General features: G+C 47.4%; 1 protein-coding gene across 1 annotated transcript in view; it reads left to right on the top strand.

The window, feature by feature from the left end:
- Positions 1 to 25,333, top strand: part of LOC138489472 (zinc finger protein 586-like) — a 155,028-nt gene that overhangs the window by 59,173 nt on the left and 70,522 nt on the right. The window contains exons 4-5 of the mRNA XM_069617208.1: positions 9,811 to 9,939; positions 15,705 to 15,833. Coding sequence (XP_069473309.1) covers positions 9,811 to 9,939; positions 15,705 to 15,833 — 258 coding nt within the window. The remainder of the gene's footprint in view (positions 1 to 9,810; positions 9,940 to 15,704; positions 15,834 to 25,333) is intronic.

The following is a 25,333-nucleotide window of genomic DNA, read 5'->3' on the forward strand; positions in this document are numbered from 1 at the left end:
TCGCCAGTAGTTTCCCCAGGAAGGCAGTGATTGAACTAGGGCAGTAGTTTGATGGACAGGCAGGGTCTGCTGAAGGTTTTTTCAGGAGCGGGCGCACAAGGGAATGCTTGAGAGAAGAGGGGAAAGAACCAGCGTCGAAACAGTGGTTGCAGAAATCAACGAGTGTGGGGGCAAGAGAGCCAATGTTGTCCTTGATAGTTCTGTATGAGCAAGGGGGAACCTGTTTTGAAGAAGCCTTCATAGAGCAAACCACTCTGGTAACTTCTTAAAGTGCGACAGTGGTGAAGGAGAAGAAGGCGGAAGGAGGAGGGTGAGTGGCGAAGGGAGGCAAGAGGGTGTGGGAAGGGTTTGGCAGGGGAATAACAAGGGTGTTCAGGATGTTCTGAGTTTTGGTGGCAAAGTGTGTGGCCAGTGCGTTGCCGATGGCCTGGGAAGGAGGAGACTGAGGAAGGGTTGGCTAGCTCCCTGCAGATTATGAATAGTTCCGCCGTGTTATTGGATGCACCATATACCCAGAGGGTGAACCTGAGGTGTGCCCCTTCATTCTGCTGCTCTGCACTTTTGTTTCAAAACTGCAAGTTCGGAGTCATACCAGGTGTTACATTTAGAGGCGGGTTTCAGGCGAATCCTCATGACTGGGGCAATGATATCAAGAATATTGGTGATGGCTGAGTGAAGACTTTTGAGAGCAGAGTCTGAGGTAGCAGAGAGATGGGGGGATGAAGGTAGAAGCAAAGGCAGCAGCTGACACTCGTTTCTTCGGGCGGATGTTCGAGAACGAGGTTGGCAGGGCTTTTGAGAGCGCAGAAGGGACCCAGGTGAGAATGGTCTGACCAAGAGATGGGGGTGACCAGAGGGGGAGCGATAGTGGTCAGAGTGCATGATGGCGTCCAGGGTGTGTCCAGCTGAGTGGGTTGGACTAGAGGGGAGGAGAGAGAGGGAGGGGCGCAGAGGTCAATGAAAAGAGTGGATGCTGAGGCATGGGAGTCCAATTGAATATTGAAGTCACAGATGATGATGATGAGGAGGAGGAGGAGGAGGTGGTCAGGGGAGGTTGAAAGTAAGAAAGAGCAGAAATCAGCCCATTCAGAGATGAACAGGGAGGTAGTGCCAGTAGGACGGTAAATGGTAGCAATGGTCAGGGTGGAGGAGGAAAAGATAACCAACTTGCAAACCAGGATCTCAGATGAAGAATGGAGTTGGGTGGGTACTATGGAAGAAGGAACCCACTCAGGATAGATTAAGGCGACCCCACTACCAGCCCGGTGAGGTTGAGGCTTGGAAATGATCTTGAAGCCGCCGGGGAGGAGGGAGTCAAAAGCAGTGGCTGAGCTGGCATTGAACCAAGTCTCTGTGAGAGCGAGAATGTCAAGGCCAGTGTTTTCAAGAAGGAGGCAGATGTCAGCAGAGTGTTTGTTGGGTGAGCGGGTGTTAAGAGTCTCCAGGTGGAGATGAACTCTGCCTTTGAAGGTTTTCTGAGAAGGAGTACAGGGACATGGTACTCCGGTCAGCGAGGGGGAGGGACAGTGAGCGTGGTAGTGTTAGAATATAATAATAATAATATGCATTTTTTAGCCCTAAGCTAATCCCTTTTTGCAATCAAAATCCTGTTCTTTTCATGAATGTTCAAAATGGGGTTGCATTTGTCAGTCATTGAGTAAAAACAAAATGGAAATGTGTTCCTGGCTCCCTCTGTCAGTCATTACAAGAAGACTGGGTCTGTGTAGAGGGCATCACTGTTAAACTTAGGTTAAACAACATTAAGGACAGGTCCTCCTATCTTGCGAAGTAAGAAAGGCTGTTCCAATGTGGTTCCATTCTCTCAACTAAATGTTATCTAAAGACTGGCTGCACTAAGCAGAGGTTAGTTACACAATGAGTCATAGTGTGCAGCCCTTCCACTTTGTTAAACGCGCAAAGGGTATCTTTTAAAGGTTGTGCAAATAGGGTAACTGTTGTTGGAACGGAGGATACGTGGATTCTGTGTTTAAGGACTCAAACATAAGTCACTGTCAATGAACTGGTGGAAAGAGCTTGTAATTAAAGCCATAAGCAAATCGGAGACTCTTGACATAACAATAACATCTTTTGAATATGCAACAGCAGGTACAAGGTTACTTAAATTAAGTTGCCTACAGAGTATATAAAAAAACATAGCAATGCGGTACATACATGTCAAAGCAAGCAGTTGGAATGAAAAGCTAACATGCTACAGTATTGAGAGAAAGTACTACAAGGTAAAGGTGTGAGAGCAGAATCATCTTAGATTAGGTTGCAAGGGTATCGTGGCCGTTGGGAGCCTAATACTACTAATGCCCAGGTAGAAGCAGATTTTGGAAAAGGAATAATGCAGTTGTTAGGGGTTGTTCTTAACTCCATAAGCATTTGTAGACTTAGTAAAGTGGTAGTAAGTAGGTTGAACGAGACTGCAAATATATTTGTGAATCTAACAACTGAACAGAACACTATTAGATTGGCGGCACTTCACAATAGGATGGTGTTGGACATTCTCATGGATGCGAAAGGAGGGGTTTGTAAATTAGTGGGCTCTTCTTGCTGCACTTACTTACCTGATAGCGCTAGAGATATCTTTGATGCTATTGATCCATTACATATATTAGGAGAAGCAGTGCATTATGAGGTTGGACAGGAGAAGAGCTGATCCCAATGGTTCTGGAGTTTGCTAAAGGATTGGGGATGGAATTACTGTCTATATTGTTAGTGGTCTTTTGTTTAATTATAGGTTGCTGTTGTATTATGTGCAGTCCTGTATGTTGTTCCTTTATATCTCAGAGCTGTTAGGGCAATCAAAAGAATGAAGCCCCCACTGGCCACAAGGGGGCGCGTGGATGAAGTTCACCTCCACGGGAGTTCCCAGATCTATGGTCTTAGAAGAGGGTCTGAGCCCCCCTCTTTGGACCCCCCAAAATTGAGATTGTTGGCCCACAAGCCTTATGAACCACCCAGGTGTGGAGAAAAAGAGCAGAGAAATTCACCCCAGGAACACAGTGGAATCTCTCATTATGGTACAGACCGAAAGTGAAAGCGCACCCAGCCACCAGACGGAACCGCGTGGTTTGGCAACGTGGAACAGTGCACATTATCCGGGGAAGGGACATGCCACCCTTGCGAGTCTGCTCTGGGGTCATAAGGGACCGATGACCCTGTTATGACCCGCTCTTGGGTCATAGTGATATAAAAAGGATAAAGTTGTAGGTACACTTCATAGATGCTTTATTCGGCTCTTCAGTTACAGGATCAGATGACATCAAGTCCATCAGGAGATAGGAGGAACATAAGTAAGAACCCACGGGCTCCCACCACCCGGGCTCGCATAGCTCAACTCTCTGGGTTAGAACCCGTTCATACGCAAACACGCCAAGCTTACCTCACCCATTCCACAAATTACATCACCTCATGCGTACAGCATTCAGAGGGTGAAACCTAAATCTAAGAAAGGAAGGCTAATCCCAACACCTCAGTCCCTTACAATCACAAGCACACAGTGACACACAACCAGCATCGCCCCTCACTATCACAAAGACCTCAACACCTCCTACCCTACTGTTACAAACTCACCAGATAACATGCACACTTCACTGATAGAAAAGACATCCAACGAACCTAGCACAATTCCACTGCCAAGTCGCTCTAACGAGCCAAGAAGATAAACAGATGGACAAACGAGCGTAACTAACAATCCGGTAACGGCACCCCACCAACAAAACAACAAAACTTCTATCCTCCAAAAAATCACACATCACCGTCCATTCGCCGCCACCACCAATGGGTAACCAGCCTGCCACGCTGGGGTACAAACCTGCCCCTCTGGGCTACTAACCAGCAAACCACATACAACCTGTGGAAACAGGACTCCTCCTGTCCGCCACTGCCACTGGCAGACCTCAGGGCTGTCACACCTCAGCGCAAAACAGCCACCTATGTGGGCTGGCACGAAGTCCGCTACACACCTACGAGGAACATCTCTAACCTTCTACACCAGACCATAATGTCGTGGCAACTAAAGAGACGGGCACATACCATCAACCGAAGACACAATGACCTGACTCATCCTCAAATGCTCAACATTCATTGCAACACTCACAACAAAGGCAACCAGGGAGGCACCAGTTAACCATACCACTAAACTTCCTCAGTGTGTTGGCCGGACACCTGAGCTCTCATAGCTTCTAAAAACCAACCGGATAACCCTACCACGGATATGTTCTGTTGCCGTACTCCAAGACCATCCAAGTACCTAATCTAGGACGACCCCAGAAGCAACATTTCAAGTAAATGAAGAGTAATAATCACCACTCACCATTCACCATCAAGACTCCTCAGAGCCGCACAAATCACCATAATGACTCCACAGAACCGCACAAATCTCCATCATGACTCCGCAGACCCACACAAATTACTATCATGACTCCTCAGAGCCGCACAAATTACTATCATGACTACACAGAGCTGCACAAATTACTATCATGACTCCGCAGAGCCGCACAAATCCCCAATATGACTCAGCGGAGCCGCACAGATTACTATCATGACTCCGCAAAGTCACACAAATCTCCATCATGACTCCGCAGAGCCACGCAAATTAATATCATGACTCTGCAGAGCCGCAAAAATTACTAACATGGCTCAGCAGAGCTGCACAAATCACTATCATGACTACCCCTAGTCAGTCATCATGACTCTGCAGAGTCTCATGACCAGCCACAACCAGTCAGCGCACACATGTCACACTGGTTACATGCACCCCATGCAACCTCAAACATTTCTGCAACATAGCCACTCAACCAATCAAGCAACGACATTTTTGTTACAACCGAAATAAACTTGTGGGGTGTGGACAGGGCCCTACCCATACTCCAAATCAACACACTGTGAAGATACTGGTGGGGGGTGCCTGTACTTCCTCTCTCTATATGGTAGAGGAGAGGCAAGGAGGACCCCAGCCAAGATTCTCAATTGGTAGCAATGCACGAGCAATCAAAGCCTAGCTTCTCGGGAGGTGATGCAGGCTGGTTCTTAAGTACAGTGTAGTCCCCAAACCCCCACAAAGGAATGTCCACACGCCGTATTACTGAAAACACAGTCTTTATATAATTAATATTCAAAGGTATGTACACGATCACAATAACGCACTTTGTACTCGGAAGTCAAAAATGATAAATATATACAATTTTAAAGTGGTACCACCAATGTTCTCAAATCTCATTAAAGTGCATCAACTGTACGGTTAAAATGTCACACAAATCAATAACGAGGAAACCAGCAATAGAGATAGGAAGGAACGCAAGATGGTCGAAACAATAGGCAGATTTCTGACCCCTACCCTCACAGTTCTGTGTGGAGATCCCCCCACCTGGGCAACCTGTAAATAAAGATATATAGCACAAGCCCAGTCCATATATTGTTCAATAGTCTTATTTCCTCCTATTAAGGTTTTACCCCCCCAATGTACCTGGTGGGGTAGAGTTCTTCGAAGACGCGTCGAAGGATCCTTCTTGAGAGACTCCCTTTAAAGCAGGAGCCACAGATTGTCGAGAGGCGTCGAGGAACTCGGCGTTCGGCGTCGGGGAATCGACGGCCCTTCTTGAGTGCCCTCCCTTTAAGGCAGGAGTCACGGGTTTTCGAACGTCTGACGGAGAACAGGTTGAATTACGGCGGTGAAGTGGCAGCTTCGTTCCTAGCGGTGCTCATCGACGGCGGAGCGTTGGCGTCCTGCAAGGAAGAGGCGTGCGGGGCACCTCGGTGACGATAGTTCTGGACCACAAAGAGAGGATGAAGAACTGTGGCCCAGCAAGGGTGTCGAGTCGTCGGCGTCTCTGCGGTCTTTCAGGTGGCGGGAAACCCACCGGCGGATGCTCCTCGGTGCGTCGACGGTCGGGCCTTCTCCAGCGGGATAAAGCGGGCGGCGATGCAGACAAGAGCGTCCGATGATCAGGTGCCCAAGAACATACACTAGGGGCACAGGGTTGTACCCCCCACCCATGGGTGCCATAAGGGTATCCCACGGGTCTGTAAAGACCGGTAGGGGGTGTCTGTACTTCTGCTCTCTATATGGTAGAGGAGAGGCACAGAAGACCCCAGCCAAGATTCTCTATAAGGTAGCAATGGACGAGCAATCAAGGCCTAGCTTCTCAGGAGGTGATGCGTGCTGGTTCTTAAGTACAGTGTTGTCCCCGAACCCCCACAAAGGAATGTCCACACACTGTATTACTGAAAACACAGTCTTTATATAATTAATATTCAAAGGTATGTACACAATCACAATAACGCACTTTGTACATGGAAGTCAATAATGATAAATATATACACGTCTAGAGTGGTACCACTAATGTTATCAAATCTCATTACAGTGCATCAACTGTACGGTTAAAATGTCACACAGATCAATAACGAGTAAATCAGCAATAGAGATAGGCAGGAACGTAAGATGGTTGAAACAATAGGCAGAACGCTGGCCCCGTTACCCAGACACAGTTCTGTGTGGAGATCCCCCCACCTGGGCAACCTGTAAATAAAGATATGTAGCACAAGCCCAGTCCAAATGTTCAATAGTCTTACTTCTTCCTATTAAGGTTTTACCCCCCCCCCCCCCAATGTACCTGGTGGAGTAGAGTTCTCCGACGATGCACCGACCGATCCTTCTTGAGTGCCTCTCTTTCAGGCGGGAGCCACGGATCGTCGAGAGGTGTCGGGGTTCCCTCTGGGACCACTGCAAAAGATTTAAGAGTACAGGTGTTTGGCAGTCAACCCACTTGGTAGCAGTCAGTACCACACAGATTCACTTGGTAGCTGTGGCTGAGCAGTCAGACTTCCCTCAAGAAGAGTTAGGCAGTATACAGAGTATTCACAATAGGTCAAAAGAACATAGTAGAACAAGTAAACACTGACCAGAGCTTGGTGTAAAAGAGATATCATTATTTATTTAAAACCACATCTAGAAAAACACACAGGCACTAATAGTAAGCAATTCAAAAACACGGTCACTAAAAGATATACACTCCCTTAGCACAATTTTAGACAATCTTAAGTAAAGCCCCACTTATTTTCAGACAGCGGTGAGCGCTTAACGTAGATGGTACTCTAATAATTCGTTTTAAAAAGGGAGAGAAAAGCAGAGAATAATATGACACAGATCCCAACACTTTTGTAAGATCAAAGCAAGAGAGGATGGCAAGTAAAACCGTGAAGTTAGAGTTCAGTAGGCCGGATCCACTTTAAGAGGATCAGAACGAAATGTGTCCAAGGTCACACGGTTGAAGTGCACAAGAGTCTTGCAAAGGTTCAAAAAGCATTGGACCACAAGAAAGGGACCAGTTAGAGGGTCAAGCCGGCTAGCCCAGTCCAGAAGGTTAAGGAGTTATTATTACCTTGTAGCAAGCTTTAGAAAGGGAGGCCTGGTGGACACGGTACCTTAAAGTGGTGAGAATACTCCAACGGGGGCAGTTGTTCCTGGCAGTGGATGCAAGTCGGTGCTTCGTCCGGGGGAAGAGAGGATCTCGTCGGGGAGGAAGACAGGAGTCCGTTGCACTGCCATGGAAGAAACCAGCCGCGAAATTCTCAGGTAAAAGGAGCGGTCCTTTTATTCGCGGTCCAGTGGTAAGTGGCCATCCGGTTGCCGGGGTGCTTGGCACGGGCAATTCGACCACGAGACGGCCTGGGGTGCGAAGCGAAGAAGGTAAACTGGTTGTGCCCACCAGTCAGGGGAGTTCCGCAGGGCTCTACCGGTGGTGTCGTCGTGGTAGGTCGGCTCAGTTTCTCCCTCGTCGGATTCTCAGGTCCTGTGGTGACTTCTGAAGTTCCAGTCCCCAAAGCCCTTTTTTTTTTTTGCAGCACACCCCCATTCATTCAGCCTAGCTGTCAATCAAACATGCTAAGTGGTGAGCCGGCCGGCTCACCACTTGGGCCAATCACACAAGAGTGCGACTTGAGTTACCAAGGTAACTCAGTCCAGGGTGCCTAAACCCCCTCCCACACCCCCTGTGGAGAAGCCCGCCAAAAAGTGGAACAAAGGGCTCGACTTGGGTTGGAGTCACAGAAGAGAACACAAATGCCATTTTAGAATCGAGTCCTGGCAAAAAATACCAACCGGTGAATTAATATTAATTAAATAAACCGGCGGTTTTTTCGAGGCTATTAGAATTAAATAATTAAAGTTGGTAGCCTCGAACAATGGGAAAATCCCATAGGGATATATTCGCGGTCGAATATAAAAAGTAGTATCCACTGCCACCAGCCAAAACTCGATCAGGGGGGACGGAGACGTACCCCCTCGACTAACAGACCCCGGGGCAATCGAATTGCCCCGACCAGTACGTCCACAATATGATGGTTTGTACTGGTTTCTGTTAATAATTTGGGACTAGTAAAGCCAATGGTGACTTTACATGCCCTGGGAGACAGTAGTCAGTCCCAGGGTATGGAGCCTATGGTTGGGTGTCACTATGACACCCCGGTGTTACTGCACGGAGGGTGCTGTGTAACACACATGGTAAAAACACATGAGACCCTATGGAGTAAAGGACCCCATAGCCCATAAAACACATTAACAGTCAAAGGAACACCATAAATCGTGTCCAAGAGTGTGATGAAAAGAGACTCACTCTTGGCAGGAGAAAAAAAACAAACTCTGGAAATCCAGCAAAGCTGCTGGGGAACTCACTAGGTTAGGAAATTCAGCCTAAAGAGAGAATTCTCCCTAACACCAGACAAAAGAGAGAGGAGCTCCGACTACTAGAAGAAGGGCAAATAGTTTTAAAAATGCAGCTTCTCAAACAAAAGTACTATGGGAAGGGGACAAGGCACTGATAAACAGTGCAGAGCTGAGTAGGCCCATAGCCCACACAAGGCTGAATACAAATACCCCATGAGGGGGGAAAGAGAAAGTTTTGTTTTTGTGAATACCGACCTACCCAGGTCAGGAGAACCTGCTACGCCTAGCAAGGAGAATACATCCCAGAAGATGGAATAAAGTAGGAATTGTTCAGACTAGCTGTTTTGTCCAAGATGAAAACTGAGAGACTTTTTGTTGAGATTACTATAAAATCCTGAAGGCTGGGAAACTCGTTGCAAACTCTGTAGTGGCTGTCGGAAAACTAGCCACCACTAATTTAATCCTGTTGTAAGCTTAAACCTAGATGGTCTTTCTTTTCATAGTGGTAGGGTGGGTGTTTGGATAGCATAGTTTCTGATGGAGGACTGAGTTTTCTTTGTAAGACGTTGTGACGAGCACCCGTTTATTGTTTATTAGAGTAGGGAACCCATCTTAGAAGTGGGACTTCGAGAAGCCATTAGTTATTTTAATAAAATATCCTGTTCTAACATGCCCCTTTGTCCATTTCCTATGGCTCACTTACCACAAGAGGCAGAGAAACGAAAAGGGATAAAGAAAAGAGGGAATGAGTGAGAGAGATGGGAGGTGGCAGCGAGGGAGTCAAGGTGGTAATAGCAAGAGGCAACAGAGGGAGAATAAACTCCAGAGAACCGGGGAGAGAGTGGGATCAATGGAGGAGTTGTTTAGAGCTACAGGCTACAGTGATGGATGACGTGTAATTAGGTTGAGCTTTACTGGTTGAAATATCAGTTCTTAAACATTGTAGGAGAGGGGAATGGGTGAATATATTTCTCTGCAGTGTTCAGCTCAGCCCAGTCTATACTTGTGTTAACATTGCAAGTATTCAGCCAGATCAGCAGAGGAAGTAGGACAAATTATTAACTGCTGCATGAGTCTAAAATCATAGGTTTATTCCCATCAGTAGGGTGGAACTCATGGATCTTTATTTTCTACAACAGGTGACCGGATTAACGATTACGAAGAGTCATTCAGCATAAAGGGAGAGGAAAACCTGCACCTGTCCCACCCTCCAGAAACAGAATCCTGCACAAGAAAGAAAGACTTCCCCAGCCCAGTGGAAGTAGAAGGTATGGTTTCTGTTCTGTTCAAGTTCAAAATGGATCACAAGTCGCCCTCCCCCACCTGAAGGGCATTCGTGAGCCCGAGCAAGATGGCAGCGCCTCGATGAACTACACTCAGTCGCAGGTAGAGCTCTTCTTGATCCTGTGGCAAAACATGTTTATGGCCCCAGACCGTAGGGCCGTGACGTTTGGAGGTGCCTGAGGTGATTTGCTTAGAGACTAGCTGCCCCCGTGAACTATGGCGCAGGAGCAAATGCCTGGCACATTCATGTCTGGGGGATGCTGGTGTGGCTTACTGTGCACACTGGTGGACTATAGAGCTGCAGTGGATCGAGACAAGGGGTGTTAGTTGTCCTTGCCTGCCAGGGTCATTACCTGTAATCGTCCGTCCCAATGGGCTGCTGCCTGAGGAATTGGGTAGCATGCTCGCATCACAGAAGAAGCCGCTCACCTTTGGTGCAGCATGTTCTTGATGAGGGCATCTCCTGTGCCTGGGGCATTTTGGTATCAGGTGGAAGGTGACACATGGTGCCCATTCTGATCTCCAACCAGTGTAGTGGGAACATTGCTTTGCGGGGGGAGAGGTCCCCTAAAGACCCTGAACTTATTCAGATATTTTTGTTGAGCTGATGAGCCCGGCTCTGGTAGTGGGCCACTGTGTCCTTTCTTGGGGTGTAGTGCTCTAGAGCGTCTGCACTTATTTAGATGTTTTTGTTGCCCAGATGAGCCCAGCTCTGGTTGTGTGTCACCGAGTCCTTCCTGTAGTTGAAAGGCTCTCCTTGGAATAGACTAGTGGCAGCACTTCCCCTGTGACCACCTCTCACAGTGCTATCCCGGCACTATTTGTGAACTTCCTGTCCTGATCCCACTACCTCAGGTGTTCATAGCCAGGCACACATCAGGCAAAAAATCTTTGAGGGTGATTAGGGAAATAAGAGCAAACCATTCCAACCTCATCACCATTGACCACAAGGGGTTGTGCAGGTTTAGCTGTTCTGTGTTTTGGTAATGTTCTTAGTTGTCATACCCAAAAGGGGGTGGGGTGTATACACACCCTCCCTAACCCCAGAAGCTGAAGGGAGTACGACCCTCCCACCTTGGTTGGCACGGGTTCCAGATTTTGTACTTACAGGACACCACAAGTCAGTCAATGGGAGGGGTTGTGGGGGGAGGGTTAGGGAGAGGTTGTGGGTGGGTAGGGTGAAAGAGGTACACCGGTAAGAGGTTTAAGGTAGCATAGTGGATGGGTAGAAGGAGTTTAGGGAAAAGCATACACTGTTCATTTCCCAATATCCTCCCTGGTGAGACTCAAACATGCCTTAATTAGTGTCGAAGCAACACAATTCTTGAATACACTCTGACCTAACTCCTGCGCATGCATCCTTCACTGTATGGGTAGTTTAATATACACTTTCTTGTGTACTTTCATGACCAATGCATCACTGTGAAGGATGGAAATGAACATAATGGTACATGATATTGGTAAACACACGCATATGGCACAGACAAATCCTTGGGACAATGATGCACACAGACCATTGGTCCCTGACATGTAATTCCAAGTACTGGGTGCTCCCTACTGATTTGTTATGGAACAAGCAGGCACCCAAATATGTGTTTCATTTCTGACTGAGCAGTCTGTATTGCTTTCAGCACCCCGTTTCCTGTTGGAGAGCGTACTGCTCCAACCACACTGTTCACCTAACAGCGTGCTCAGAAATATGAACTTCAACCCTTCATGAAAACACTGACAAATGTGTTACACAAAATGTCGGCATCAACACGTGCCCTGCAATATTGCTACTTACTTCCCCAGTGTATATGTGTACTTATTTCAAGCTCAGAGTCCTCTGCTGTATCACTGAGCGTAGAAATGTAGGCAGAGTAATCGGCAGACGGAGTGCTGCCGTCGCTTGTTCCTGGTCTCATTGCTTGGCAGGTAATTCCACAGCTCACTGCCACGCTGCTGGGCTTTTAGTTCTGCAGTCCACTGCCGTGCGCGGGCTCCTGATTCCTTTGTTCTCCGTCACACCTTCCAGTTAACACTGCATCCTGCCCGTGCCACCAAGTTCATCAACAATCAGCAACCAGGCACAGGCATGTACGTCTTATTAGGACCTCCGGCAGCACGTGTGAACTGCACGTGCCGCAAAGCATCATGGGACTTGTAACCCCTGTGAGATTCACGGCCTCAAGGACTAGCATCGCCATGGCTTGTTCCCCAAGTCAGAATGGCTATATCTGCAGACAGCCTCACAGCCCCTTACAGTTCCTCCTCTCCCAGGGCCCCCCAAAGGGCGGGTTTATCTTGGTATCATTTACACAACTATTTTACCAGTATGGACGCATACTCTGCCTCTGTCAGTTCCCAGGAGTGATCCTCTTGTCCATAACCTGTCCACTCAACCAGGTACCACAAACGTTGACGCTTTCTTGGATCCAAGATTCTCTGCACTTCATATTCCTCTTCCCCATCCTCCATGATGACCAACGGCATCTTAGTTTGTACACCAACCTCTGCAAGTTTAATTAGAGATCCGTGAAATACGGGATGTATCTTTAACATTCCAGGCAACTTCAACTTCACAGCTGTATCTGATATACATTTAATAATCACGTACGGTCCAATGAATCAATGCATGAGTTTACCTGCACCCACCATCTTGAGGTTCTATGTAGACAACCACACCTTGTCCCCCACCATGTATTTGGGGGCCTCCTGTCCCCGTTTACCTGCATAGCTCGTGTAGGTCTCTTTAGCCCTTTTCGGATTTTGGGGTGCCTTATGTTCGATATCCGCAATTACCTCTTTGTGTTCTGTAAGGGCTGGCAAGTTGATTATGTCTGAATGTGATCCGGGAACCTGTTTTGCTCTTGGTCATACAAACACATAATTGGTGACATACCCAGTGATGTATGTTCCGTGTTATATGTAAACTCTGCTAGCCAGAGAGCTCTCACTATTGAGTTCCATTTGCCAAGAGACAGCGCAGGTAGTATTGCTCCATGGTTTGATTTACCCATTCCATTTGACCATCCGTTTGCGGGCGGTAACTGGTAGAAACCGCACAGTTAATTCCTAACAATCCACAAAATGCACGCCACAACCGGGACGTGAATTTGCAAACCCCGGTCGGATACAATGGTGCGAGGTAACCTGTATAAATGTACTATGTGTTGAAGGAATAATTCAGCGAACTGTCCCCCACTCGGAATTCCAATACATGGTACAAAACGGGCCTGTTTGGGGGAATAATTAACCACAACTATGATGCTGTCATATTTGTTATCCTTAGGTAATTCTGCAACAAAATCCTTGTATATAGGGGACCAAGTTCCCTCCGTCAAGGGCAGTGAATGCAACAATCCCTTTGTTTTCTTGAATTGTCACTCTTGTTTCTCATGCACGTATCACACTGTTGTGTGTAAGCATGTACTTCTTTTTGCATACCCTTTGTATTCAGGAAAGGAGTAGTCTGTATCAATCTTCTTCTTCTCTTTACTTTTGGCATACGATTACAGCTCTGCATGAATGTCTATTTGAGAATTCCTTATCTTGGTGGTATACAGTCTTACAGGAAGAAAGGGTATTGCAGTAATATACAGTAGTGCGTTCAAGTTGTTTCTGAGCAGACCTTGTGGGATTCTTGAACTCTAGGGCCAAGAGGGTTAGGGAGATCCATCACGACACAGGAGCCCTTATACCCATGAGGGCAGTCTCTCCCTGTGAGGTCCCGTGTTCCGCCACCCCTAAGACGAATGTTGGGTAGCAGGCTCAACTTCCTAGTATCACAGGAAAGGGCTCCTGCCCTGGGGAGAGGTGGCATGATCCCATGAATCGTCATAGTACGCACCATTTTGTCTTTTAAATTGCTTTTCCTTCTTGGAAAGGGTCACGCTCCGATTAAAACCAATGATTTGTTTTTTCTGGGAGCACCAATGCAATGTTTATTTTTTGCATGCGGGCCACTGATTAGTTAGTGGCGCTACTGAACCTATGTGTTTGCAGTACAGTACAAATAACTAAATAAAGACAATAACAACAAACACGGTTGTAGATCCTGCAAGCTCCTCCCCTGATCCCTTAGATGGCCTCTGAGAACCCCAGCGCCCCACCGCTGCTGAGCTTATCTGCATCCCTCCCACATCCACCCATACAGATAATACACCCTCAGTGTGGTGGCCACGTTCCTGTAGGACACATGTGATTTCCAAATACCAGGTCGATCACACCCAATGGAACGTCTCTGATCCTGCTGCTTCCATTCTACTTTCTTTATTTATGGGATACTTGTTGTATGTTGTGATGCACTTTATTATGCTCAGCAACCTTTCATTCCGTTATCTATGTGTCGCGAAAGATGTGTGATGTGGCCGGAGGAGCCAAAGAATCCCCACCTCCGTGGTTCAAAACAGATACTTGTTTCACACATAGAAAATGCGCCACACTTTTGTTATTTTATCAAATAAACTTGTATTTGCAAATTATATACATTCATGTGACAGCGCTAGAGCATTGTTGACACGTGTTTCGGCTTTGAGCTAAGCCTTTTTCAAAACAAAAAGGGCATAAATTACTTAATCCCCATATCTCAGATGGTGGTTTATTCAGTTCATCGTCGTAATTTGGTCTTGTCCAAAAATGTTTTATTAGGGGACTGCAACGTCATTGGGCTAGATCCCTCCTCGATCTTGTAGTCTTGCGGAGTCACACGCCTCGGCCTCTTTGTTTCACTGAAAGAGCAAATTACGACTATGAACTGAATAAACCACAATCTGAGATATGGGGATTAAGTGATTTATGCCCTTTTTGTGGCACATTTTCTTTGTGTGAAACAAGTATCCCATTCTACTTTCAACTATTAAATAACACAGCAACCCCCCAACCGCTCAAGTATTCTTTTACTCTGGTGATGTTGCTGTCTTCTACAGCTGTGGCGACTGTAGCAAATGCACATCTGACAACATGACTCTTGCCCACAGAGCGGAAGAGAGTTCAGAGCACAAGGATGAGAGACCGATATTGAGTGATACAGAGAGAGATGGAGAGCATGAGAAACGAGAGAGAGACAGAGACAGAGTGCTAGGTTAGCATCTCTGACAACATGATTCTTGCCCACAGAGTTGAAAGAGAGTTCAGAGCGCGAGGATGAGAGACAGATATTGAGTGATGCAGAGTGATGGAGAGCATGAGACTGCGCACCATCAGCGTATGATGCATTGAGTACAGCTAGTCGTAGTTATATTCTCTCAACCCAGCCTACTTTCAAGTGACCTTTTTGTTTCAATGTTTGCTTTTGCTGTTTTTCAATTCATATCATATTTTATTTTATTGGCTTTTGTTTAGCACTTGGTGCTTCTATGGTCACATGATTATATGTTAAGAAATGAAGTACAGGAGATTGAATCAGTAGGAGACAGAAGAGAGCAGAGAGGAAGTGACAGATGTGGTGTAGGAGAGACCATGGGAGGTTGGGGAGGGGGTGTTGGGGAGGAAGGCGAGAGTGATGGGGAAAGGCAGAGAGAGGAATCATTAGGAGAGGGGTAGGGGGCTACTATGTTGTTGGGCTTTGTTCAGCAACGCCCTGCCTGTTATGTTTTTGTCAACACAAGCTCACACTTGCAGACATTCAATAACAATGACCGTTGCTTGTTCTAACATCGAGAGGGAAGTGCGACACAGATAGGATCGGGTGATGCATGGCTTTAAAGGCAGGAGTATATTTATGTCCAGAAGGTGGTAAATCATGGATATTTACTTTATATCACAGGTGACGTGATGACCAATCCCGAAGAGTTGATCATTGTAAAGATAGAAGAAAATCTGCACTTGATCCACCAGCTGGAGACTGAAGGAAGGGAGAGAAAGGAGGTCTGTCGTAGCCTTGGTGGATGCAAAGGTACAGTATGTGTACTATTCAAACTCGCAATACATCACAAGTCCCCACCAGCCTCCTCGATTCAATTCCCAAAGCAAGACTGCATAGCGTACTCATCACAAACAACGTGAGGATGGTACACACCTGGGAATTATGCCAAGAAAGTGTTTATCATATTAACTTAACTTGTGCTCTTTAACTACATGAACACATTTTCTACAGACCTTGGTTGTAACCTCATGTTTCAAGCAATAATTCCTTTTTTTGCTGCAATACTTTTACTGCGTGACCGTAGAAAGGACTATGTGGCAGGGTGTGATGAATCCTGCAAAGTCCTCACAGAATCCCAGCCTAAAGTCTCCTCCCATGTGGCCAGGGGAAGGTTGACGCTACCTGATACTGACCCTGGGGCCGTATCAGAGGGGAGGATCACATGGGAGGAGAAGGCTGTCAAGGGAATGTGGTGACTCTCTCAGGAGAGACGCAGTATTCATCCTCTTCTGATGGCATGTTGTCACTGTAGCACCTCCCCTTGCAGACTTTCCCAAGGTACCAAGTATAATAACACTCTTTGTAAGCATGGAAATGATGTATTTAAGAGTCAGGGAGTTAATGTCATTAAGTGGGCGTAGGTCCTGGATCATACTCCAAGCCCTGCCCTTTGCTTTCTTGATGGGGTAAATGCAAGTATTGCATGGTGAATTTGATGGCGCTATTATGCCCTGTGCTAACAGTGCGGTAATCGTTTCTTTTATCCCTTCCTCTGCTTTCTGGGACAGGGGGTACTGCTTTACTCTGGGCAATAATGCTCCATGTTTGATTTTTATCTTACCTGGTGTCACCTCATGCAACAGTCCCACATCATGTGGGCCGGTGGTCCACAGGTCATCCGGCACTGATTGCATGTCATTGACAAAAAATGAAGGTGGCGCTCCTACCACTGCCATCAGCTGCACTGGTACTTGTCTTGTTTGTATCATGATGTCACAAGGGATCGCTATTTCCATTATAATTTCCCCATCGCTGTCTGAATCTGTGAAGAGGTCTTCGTCTCCATCTGATAAATCTCACAAAGGCAATGTTAGCATTGATGCACAATACTGTGCGCCACTAGCAGCCATGTATGTCTATTCCAATAAGCGCTATCCTTTGCACTGATACCTGTACTGCATGCAAATTTAATGACATCACTGTTCCTGGCACTGTCTTTGGACGTGCTACAGGACATAAAACAAACGCTGCAGGCACCCTCCATTCCTGGCGTTATAACTGTGGAACCACGCGTGCCAGTGTTTTCAACCCCTGAATAAACATATCTGGGTCCACGAGTATGCCGCGTATTTCTGGTGCTGTTGCTCGTGTGTGTACTACCAACATGACTCGCAGTGGGCAGATCCCCGGTGTCGAGCAAACTATTCCCCTTTTGCTAAAAGAAATAGTCATGTTGAGTTTGCTGAGGAGGTCCCTCCCCAGCAAGTTGATTGGAGATTCTTCATAGTACAGCAGGGGAGCTCGTACCGTTTCCCCCTCACCCCACTGTTACATCCGAATCTTCTGTGTAAGGAACTTCGACCACCGCCCCAGAGAACCCCTGCATCTCCAATTTACGATTAGATAGCGGAAACCTGCCTTCTTGTAGGCATGACTTTTCAGCTCCCGAATCTACCATAAAAATAAATTGTTTGTTCCCTATCTCCGCCCCCACCAATGGTGTTACGCTCACCTGGCTCCCACAGAGGCATCGATCGGAACTGGACAGCTGCGGTCTCCACCAATGTGACGCATAGGGCCGAGATGACGAACTCGACTGGCCCACCTAGCTTTGTTTGCTTGGCCCGTAGGAATATTCTTCTGCAAATGGAGAAAGGGAATTGACCACCCGTGGAGTTGAGCGTAAAACCCCCCACCCCCGCTGTTCTCCCACAGATCACCTTTGATGTCCCCTCTTATAGTCTCACCTGATGGTTTGAAAAGATGAGCTCTCCATCTTGCATTGAGCGCAGGAGCGCGTTAATAACCAGTTGCTTCACTGGCTCGAAGGAATTGGTGAGTTCCAGAACAATATTGACTCCGAGATTCCCGGCAAGACGCCGTAAGTATAAAGTTCGTAAGAGTTCAAATGCCTGACTTTCACTCTTGTCCAATTCCTTGCAGGTTGCAGCTTGACCCTAATGAAGAGTTCCTCGTGGCAACCGATAGTATTCTGGTAAGGGTTTGTATTTTCCAACACAGTTCGATAAAATAATGTCAATATGTAACCTGTTGCTTTCTCCCTTATTCCGGCGCTGAGAGAAAGTATGAAGTCTCGGGGAATAATACCTCTGGCGGTAAAATCAGGTAAGTCTATTGTGGTGAGGAGGTTTCCCCTTGTTAGTCCCTTTGTTTCACCTTGCTGTCCTTTTGTTTCCCCTTAGGGGGCGGGGTTCGGCGAAGATGCAGTGGAAGCTGCGCCGACCCGTGAAGAGGAATAATACGGTGGTAAAATCAGGTAAGTCTATGGGGGGGGTAACTAATATTCCTCTGTGTATTCCCTTGGCTCACCTTGCTGTTCTTGTCTACTCCTTAGGTGCCGGAGTGCGGCGGGAACATGCAGGAGGATGCAGTGAAATGTGAAGATGCTGCGAAGGCCGGTGAGTTCAGCGCGGCACTGCAGCAGGCCAGGCGACGCGCATAAAATAACTTCTTTCTTCCAGCTCAAAGGCGCGATGGATCGGGAATTCAGGTAAGGATCAAAGGTATTGCTCTTGTTCTAACCTTTTCTCCTTCTTTCTCCCTTTTTCTAGGAGCTCCAAACTCGAGGCGGGCGTGGCAGAAGGCTGGATGCAGACTTGCAGGCACGGTGAGCGTTACGCTGCTGGATGCAGAATAACGCGAAGCATGTGCTGCTCTTCGGGCGTGGTTTAAATAGCCACCAAAGTAGTCCCAGGTAAGTATTCCTCCCCAGCCCCGTCCGAGTAAAAAAATAGTCCCTAAGTAAAGTAGTCCCTTCCAAGCCTCTTTTGGCTTGGAGCTCTTGCAGCATGGTCTGTGTTAGGCAGAAACCTGTGCAGTTCCCTCTGGGACCACTGCAAAAGATTTAAGTCTACAGGTGTTGGCAGTAAACCCACTTGGTAGCAGTCTGTACCACACAGATTCCCTGTGGTAGCTGTGGCTGAGCAGTCAGACTTCCCTCAAGAAGAGTTAGACAGTATATAGAGGATACAGGATAGGTACAGAGGCACAGTAGTATAAGCAAACACTGACCAGGGCTAGGTGTAAAAGTATATACTTATTTATTTTAAAGGCACACTCATAAATTACATTAGCACAGAAAAAAGGTAAGTCAAAACACAGTCACTATTAATTATGTGTATATCCCTAGTCATTTGTTGGACAAGTCTACGTTAACACCACTTATTTCCAAACAGAGGTGAGCGCTTAACGTTAGATGGCACTCCAACAAGTTACTGAAAAGGGAGGGAAAAAGGTAAGAGTAATGCAAACATCAAAGTAAAACACTTTTCACATAAGGTTAGAAAGACAATCAATTGTGGGACAAGGAGAATTGGTTCGGGGCCCGCTTTAGAGGGAGCCAGGCGAAAATATGGCCAAGATCACACAATGTCACAAGTCTTTACAGGTGAGTAGAAAAGGTTTTTCTGAGATCAGAAAAGTTTAGTTAAGGTGTCCCAGGCTTACCCAGGTTCGAGAGCCGAGGGCTAAATCTACCCCGTACAATCGGTGGCAAGGGAAGCTGGGCGGAACACCGTACCTTTAAAAGTGGAAGGGATCCTCCAGCGGTGGTAGTTGTTCCTGGTAGTGGGTGTAAGTCGCGGCGTCGTCCAGGGGAAGAGGTGATCCCGACGTGGAGGAAAGCTGCAGATCGTTGCACTACCAGGGAAGAGACCAGCCGTGGAGTTTTCCGGTCACAAAGGAGTTTTCCCCTCTTTCGCGGTTGAGGTAAAAAGTGGTATACCGGTTGCCGGGGTGCTTGGCACAAGCAAGGCGGCCACGAGATGCTTCGGGACGGCGAAAAGAAGGCAGCAACTGGTTGTCCCCACCAGTTAAGGGAAGGAGACTCTCCGGCGGGAGATCTCCTCTGTCGTCGGAAAAAGTGGTGAGACGGTTCCGCAGGGCTTCACCGGTGGTGTCGTCTTGGCAGGTCGTCTCGGCTTCTCCCTCTTCGGCTTCTTAGGTCCTGTGGCGACTTCTAAAGAACCAGTCCCAAAAACCCTGCTTTTATGCAGCAAACCCCCATTCATACAGCCTAGCTGTCACTCAAACATGCTAAGTGGTGAGCGGGGGGCTCACCACTTGGGCCAATCACGCCAGAGTGCGACTTGAGTTGGCAAGGCAACTCAGTCCAGGGTGCCTAAACCCCCTCCAACACCCCCTGTGGTACCCAGACAGAATGGCACCACTTTGGAGGGCTTCTGTGCAGAAGCCCGCCAAAAGTGGAACAAAGGCTCGACTCTGGTTCAGGGTTACTGAAGTGAACCTAGACGCCATTTTGGTGGCGAGTTCTGGCAAAAAATCCCAACCGGTGAGTTTATATTAAATAAATAAACCGGCGGTATCTTTAACATTGCACCAAAAAGTGGTGCATTCAAAACAATGGGAAATCCCATTGGGAAATATTCCGGTGGAACATTTCCGTGGTATCCACTGCCACCAGCCAGAACTCGGCGAGGGGGGATGGGACAGTACCCCCTCGACAACAGACCCAGGGGCAATCTAATTGCCCCTACCAGTACTTCCACAGTAAGATGGTTTGTACTGGTTAAGTTCCTAAGTTAAGACTAGTAACGTCAATGGTGACTATACAGACCCAGGGAGACAGTAGTCAGCCCCAGGGTGTGGAGTCTATGTTTGGGGGTCACTATGACACCCCTGTGTTACTGCACGGAGGGTGCTGTTTAACACACATTCAAAACCCAATGATAGCCTATGGGGAAAAAAATACCCCATAGCCCATAAGCATATAGCAAGTCACAGAAACACTCTCAAGTCATGTCCAAGAGTGAGGGTAAAAGAGTCTCACTCTTGGCAGGAGAAAAAAAATAAACCCCAAAAATCCAGCAAAGCTGCTGGGGGACTCACTAGGTTAGGAAATTCAGCCTAAACAGAGAATTCTCCCTAACACTCGCCCCCCCCAGACTAAGGGACAGGAGGATTTAATCCACTCCTGGATGAACCTCATACCTCTAGTCGATGACATACATCCTAGAGAGTCCATCAGCATTTTTGATGGTGACACCCTGACCTGTGCTCAATGGTGAAATCAAACCCTTGAAGGCAGATTGACCATCTCAATAGTTTTGGATTTTCCCCTTTCATCTGCATTAACCATCTCAAGGGTTGGTGGTCAGTCTGAATGACAAAAGTAGAACCATACAAGTATGGCCTACACTTCTTCAGTGCCCACACAATAGCAAAGCATTCTCTTTCTATTGTTTCCCACCTTGTTTCAGGATCCTTCAGTTTTCTACTGATGAAGCAGATGGGGTGTTCCCTACCCTTCTCATCCAGTTGGCTAAGAACTGCACCTATACCTACATTGGAAGCATCAGTTTGTACAATGAAAGTTTGGTGGTAGTCAGGAGCTCTGAGTACTGGAGCTTGGCAAAGAGCTTTCTTCAGGTTTTCAAAGGCCTGATTGCATTCCTCATTCCATTTGACTTTTTTAGGGAATTTTGGAGAGGAGATCACATTCAGAGGAGAAGCTATGGTCTCATAGTTCTCAATGAAATTCCTGTAGTACCCAGTGAGGCCTAAGAAGGCTCTCACCTGGGTCTGAGTAGTAGGTGTTGTCCAATTTTGCACAGCTTCAATCTTGCTGAGCAAAGGCCTTATTTCTCCACCTCCTACCTCATGCCCAAGGTAGACCACTTTACTCTGACCAATTTGGCATTTGCTTGCCTTTATGGTCAGATTGGCCTGCTCAAGAGCCTGCAAAACATGTCCTAAGTGGTTCACATGTTCCTCCCAGGAGTGGCTGAAGACTGCAATGTCATCCAAGTATGCCATGCAGAAGTCCTCCATCCCAGCTAGAACTTGGTTCACCATCCTTTGGAATGTTGCAGGTGCATTTGTCAGTCCAAAAGGCATAACCTTGAATTGGTATAGGCCAACTGGGGTAGAAAATGCAGTTTTCTCCTTGGCATGGTCGGTCAGGGCTATTTGCCAATAGCCTGACGTAAGGTCCAGTGTGCTGAGGTACTTGGCTGCACCAAGTTTATCCACCAACTCATCTGTCCTGGGCAAAGGGTGGGCATCAGTCTTGGTGACTGCATTAAGAGCTCTATAGTCCACACAGAATCTCAACTCTTTGGATCCTGCCTTTGGTACTAACACCACTGGGCTAGACCATGGACTAGTAGAGGGCTCTATTACCCAGAGATCAAGCATTTTCTTGACCTCCCCTTTGATGTGGGTTCTGACATGTTCTGACATTCTATATCCTCTGCTTTTGACTGGCAGACAGTCACCAGTGAGTATATCATGCTGTCCCCAAGGGGTCAAGCCTGGTGAAAGTGAGAACAGGGGGGCAAACTAATTTAACATAGCTTTGCACTCCTCCTGTTGCTCAGGGGTCAGGTCTGAAGAGAGATTTACTCCTTCAACCTTTTCGTCCAAAGGTAAGCCTCTCAGGAGGTCAGGTAGAGCTTCACTCTCCTCCTCCTCTTCTGATGAAGCTAGAAGCAATGCTCCTACTTCTGGTCTAGAGACATAGGCTTTGAGGCGGTTGGTGTGGAAGACTCTGGGAGCTTCCCTGGGTTTGCCCAGATCCACCAGATAGTTGACCTCTCCAAGTTTTCCCACAACCTTGAAGGGTCCCATCCATTTGTCTTGCAAGGCCCTCTGCCTTGTTGGAAGCATAACTAGAACTAGCTGGTCTTGAGTAAACTCAACCATGTTAGCCTTCTGATCATGCCAATGTTTGATCAGAGCTTGGCCAGCTTTCAAGTTGTCACTTGCTTCTGCCATCATGTGTGACATTCTCCTTGGGAGACCTATCACATAGTCAGTCACTCTGACTGGCTTGGGGGAAGGAGCACTCTCCAACCCCTCCTTAATCAGGGCCAAGGGGCCTCTGACTGGATGGCCATAGAGAAGTTCAAAGGGAGAATAACCTACTCCCTCCTGAGGGACTTCTCTATAAGCAAAGAGAAGGCATGGCAATAGAAGGTCCCACTTCTTTTTAAGGGGTTCTTCTAAAGCACCTATCATGCTCTTCATGGTTCTGTTAAACCTTTCTACCAACCCGTTTGTCTGGGGGTGGTATGCGGTTGAGAACTTGTAGGTGACTCCGCAGGTTTTCCACGTGGCTTTCATGTAGTTGGACATAAAATTTGACCCCCTGTCAGAGATCACCTCCTTAGGAAACCCAACCCTGGTAAAGATACCAAGGAGGGCCTTAGCCACAGCCTGAGCTGTAACAGTCCTCATAGGAATTGCCTCAGGGTACCTAGTAGCATGGTCTACTACAACACGGAAAAACCTGTTGCCTGAGGAGGTTGGGGGGTCAAGGGGACCAACAATGTCAATCCCTACCCTCTCAAATGGGACTCCCTCAACTGGGAGAGGCACTAAAGGTGCCACATTCTTGGAACCAACCTTACCAGAAGTCTGGCAGGTATGGCAGCTCCTGCAATATCTATCTACTTCAGCCCCCATCTTTGGCCAATAAAAGTAGAGGGAGAGCCTTTCCTTGGTCTTCTTGAAACTCAAGTGACCAGCCAAAGGAATCTCGTGGGCTAGTTGCAAGAACTGTTGTCTGTTCTCTTGGGGCACTACCAGGCGTTGGTAGGCTCCAGGTTCAGATTCAGTTGGTTCACTGTAGAAGAGACCATCTTCCCAGTGCAACCTATACTTCCCAGGCTCTTGCCCATTAGCCTGAGAAGCTGCCTGTTGGCGAAGGCCCTCCAGAGTTGGACATTCTCTTTGTCCCTTACGAAAAGCTGTCCTGCTGGGTCCACCTTCTGCCAGTAACGACTGCAGCTCAGGATGGTCAGCCGGGTCCAGGTCTCCAATAAATTCTGGGCCTCCTACTAGCTCTTCTTCAGAGTCTAGTTCAACCAGACAGGGTTGTACCTCCCTCTCAGCCTCAGCTGGAGGTGGAGTTACAGGTGTAACTTTGGACAACCTTGGGGAAGTCCTTGTTGGCAGCACTGGGGTGCTTGCTGTAGGCTTTTTCCTAGGAGTCTTGGGTTGCCCCTTTGCTCCTGATCTGGTAGTTACTGCAGTAAGTTGCTCCAGTGGGAGAGGGGTGATTTCTGTCATCTCCTGAGATAAACCTCGCAGGGTTTTCTCTCTTGCAGGTTTGGTGAGCTCCTGTAACCTTTTACTAGGAGGTCTGGGGGTATGTGACACAACTCCAAGAGCTTTCAGGTCATTTCCCAACAGATCCCTTCCTGGCACTTCACATTGTATACTGACAGGTATCTTCACAGCCATATCATTACACTGGATGAGAACTGGTAACTGGGGACACATCTGCACAGGCCCTCCAGCTAACTTGGTGAGGTATTTGGGTGCCTTAGCAACATCCTCTGCCTTGAAAAATGATTCATCCACCACAGTTATGCTGGCCCCAGTGTCCCTGATGGCAGGAGTCTCCTGACCATTCACGTGGACACTGTCCTTATAATACTCTTTAGTATTATCTGGGATAGAATTATACACATCTAAATTTTGGTGTTCCCACAACCCCAGAGAGACTAAAGAAACACTCGCTGAGACTCCAGTGCGTTCATCAGCCAGTAGTAGAAAGTTTCCACTTGCCATAGTGACTTCCTCCTCTGGAGCGACAAGCTGGACCCCTGAAGGTTTACCCTTACATCTGGGATCTCCTTTCACATGGTCAGTAGCCTTACAAACGTAACAGGCCCCAAAGGTCGTTTGGAATGGAGGCTTGTTCTGACCTCCTTCTGGTTTAGCACCAGAAGGTATACTACTCTGCTGTGGTTTCCCAGGTGGCTTACCCTTATGGTTTGGTTTGGGGCCCTCTTTGGAATTAGAATTATTAGAATTCTCTTTGGAGTCTTTCTTAGGCTGTCTTCCCTCATCCTTCTTCTGAGTTACCCCAGAATCCTTGTGAGTAGCCCTGTTGGCAACCCACAAGTCAGCAGCCTTAGCTAGCTTCCTAGGATCTAATTCCTTTGAATCAGCCAAGTGCTGTCTGAGTTCAGGAGAGCAGGCATCATAAATTGACTCCATCATTACAAGATTTCTCATTCCTTCATAAGTGTTCACTTTGTAACCCTTAATCCATCCCTCTAAGTTTTTCAACCCTTCACACACCCAGGTAGCCCAAGGGGTACCATCATGCTTTTTGAGGCCTCTAAACCTCTTAAGATACTGGGAAGGGGTCTTCCCAAACCTAGCTATCAAAGCTAGTTTCACACATTCATACTCTTTCCTATCCTCCTCCCCCAACTCCATTACCGCATCAGTTGCAATCGGGGGAAGCCTAGAGAACAACCAGGTGAGTAACTCATTACCTGTGATGTTCTGGAGCCCATGATTATACTCAAACATAG

Source organism: Ambystoma mexicanum, chromosome 9 (assembly GCF_040938575.1).
Source record: "Ambystoma mexicanum isolate Mex_15411 chromosome 9, UKY_AmexF1_1, whole genome shotgun sequence".
Taxonomy (NCBI): Eukaryota; Metazoa; Chordata; class Amphibia; order Caudata; family Ambystomatidae; genus Ambystoma; species Ambystoma mexicanum.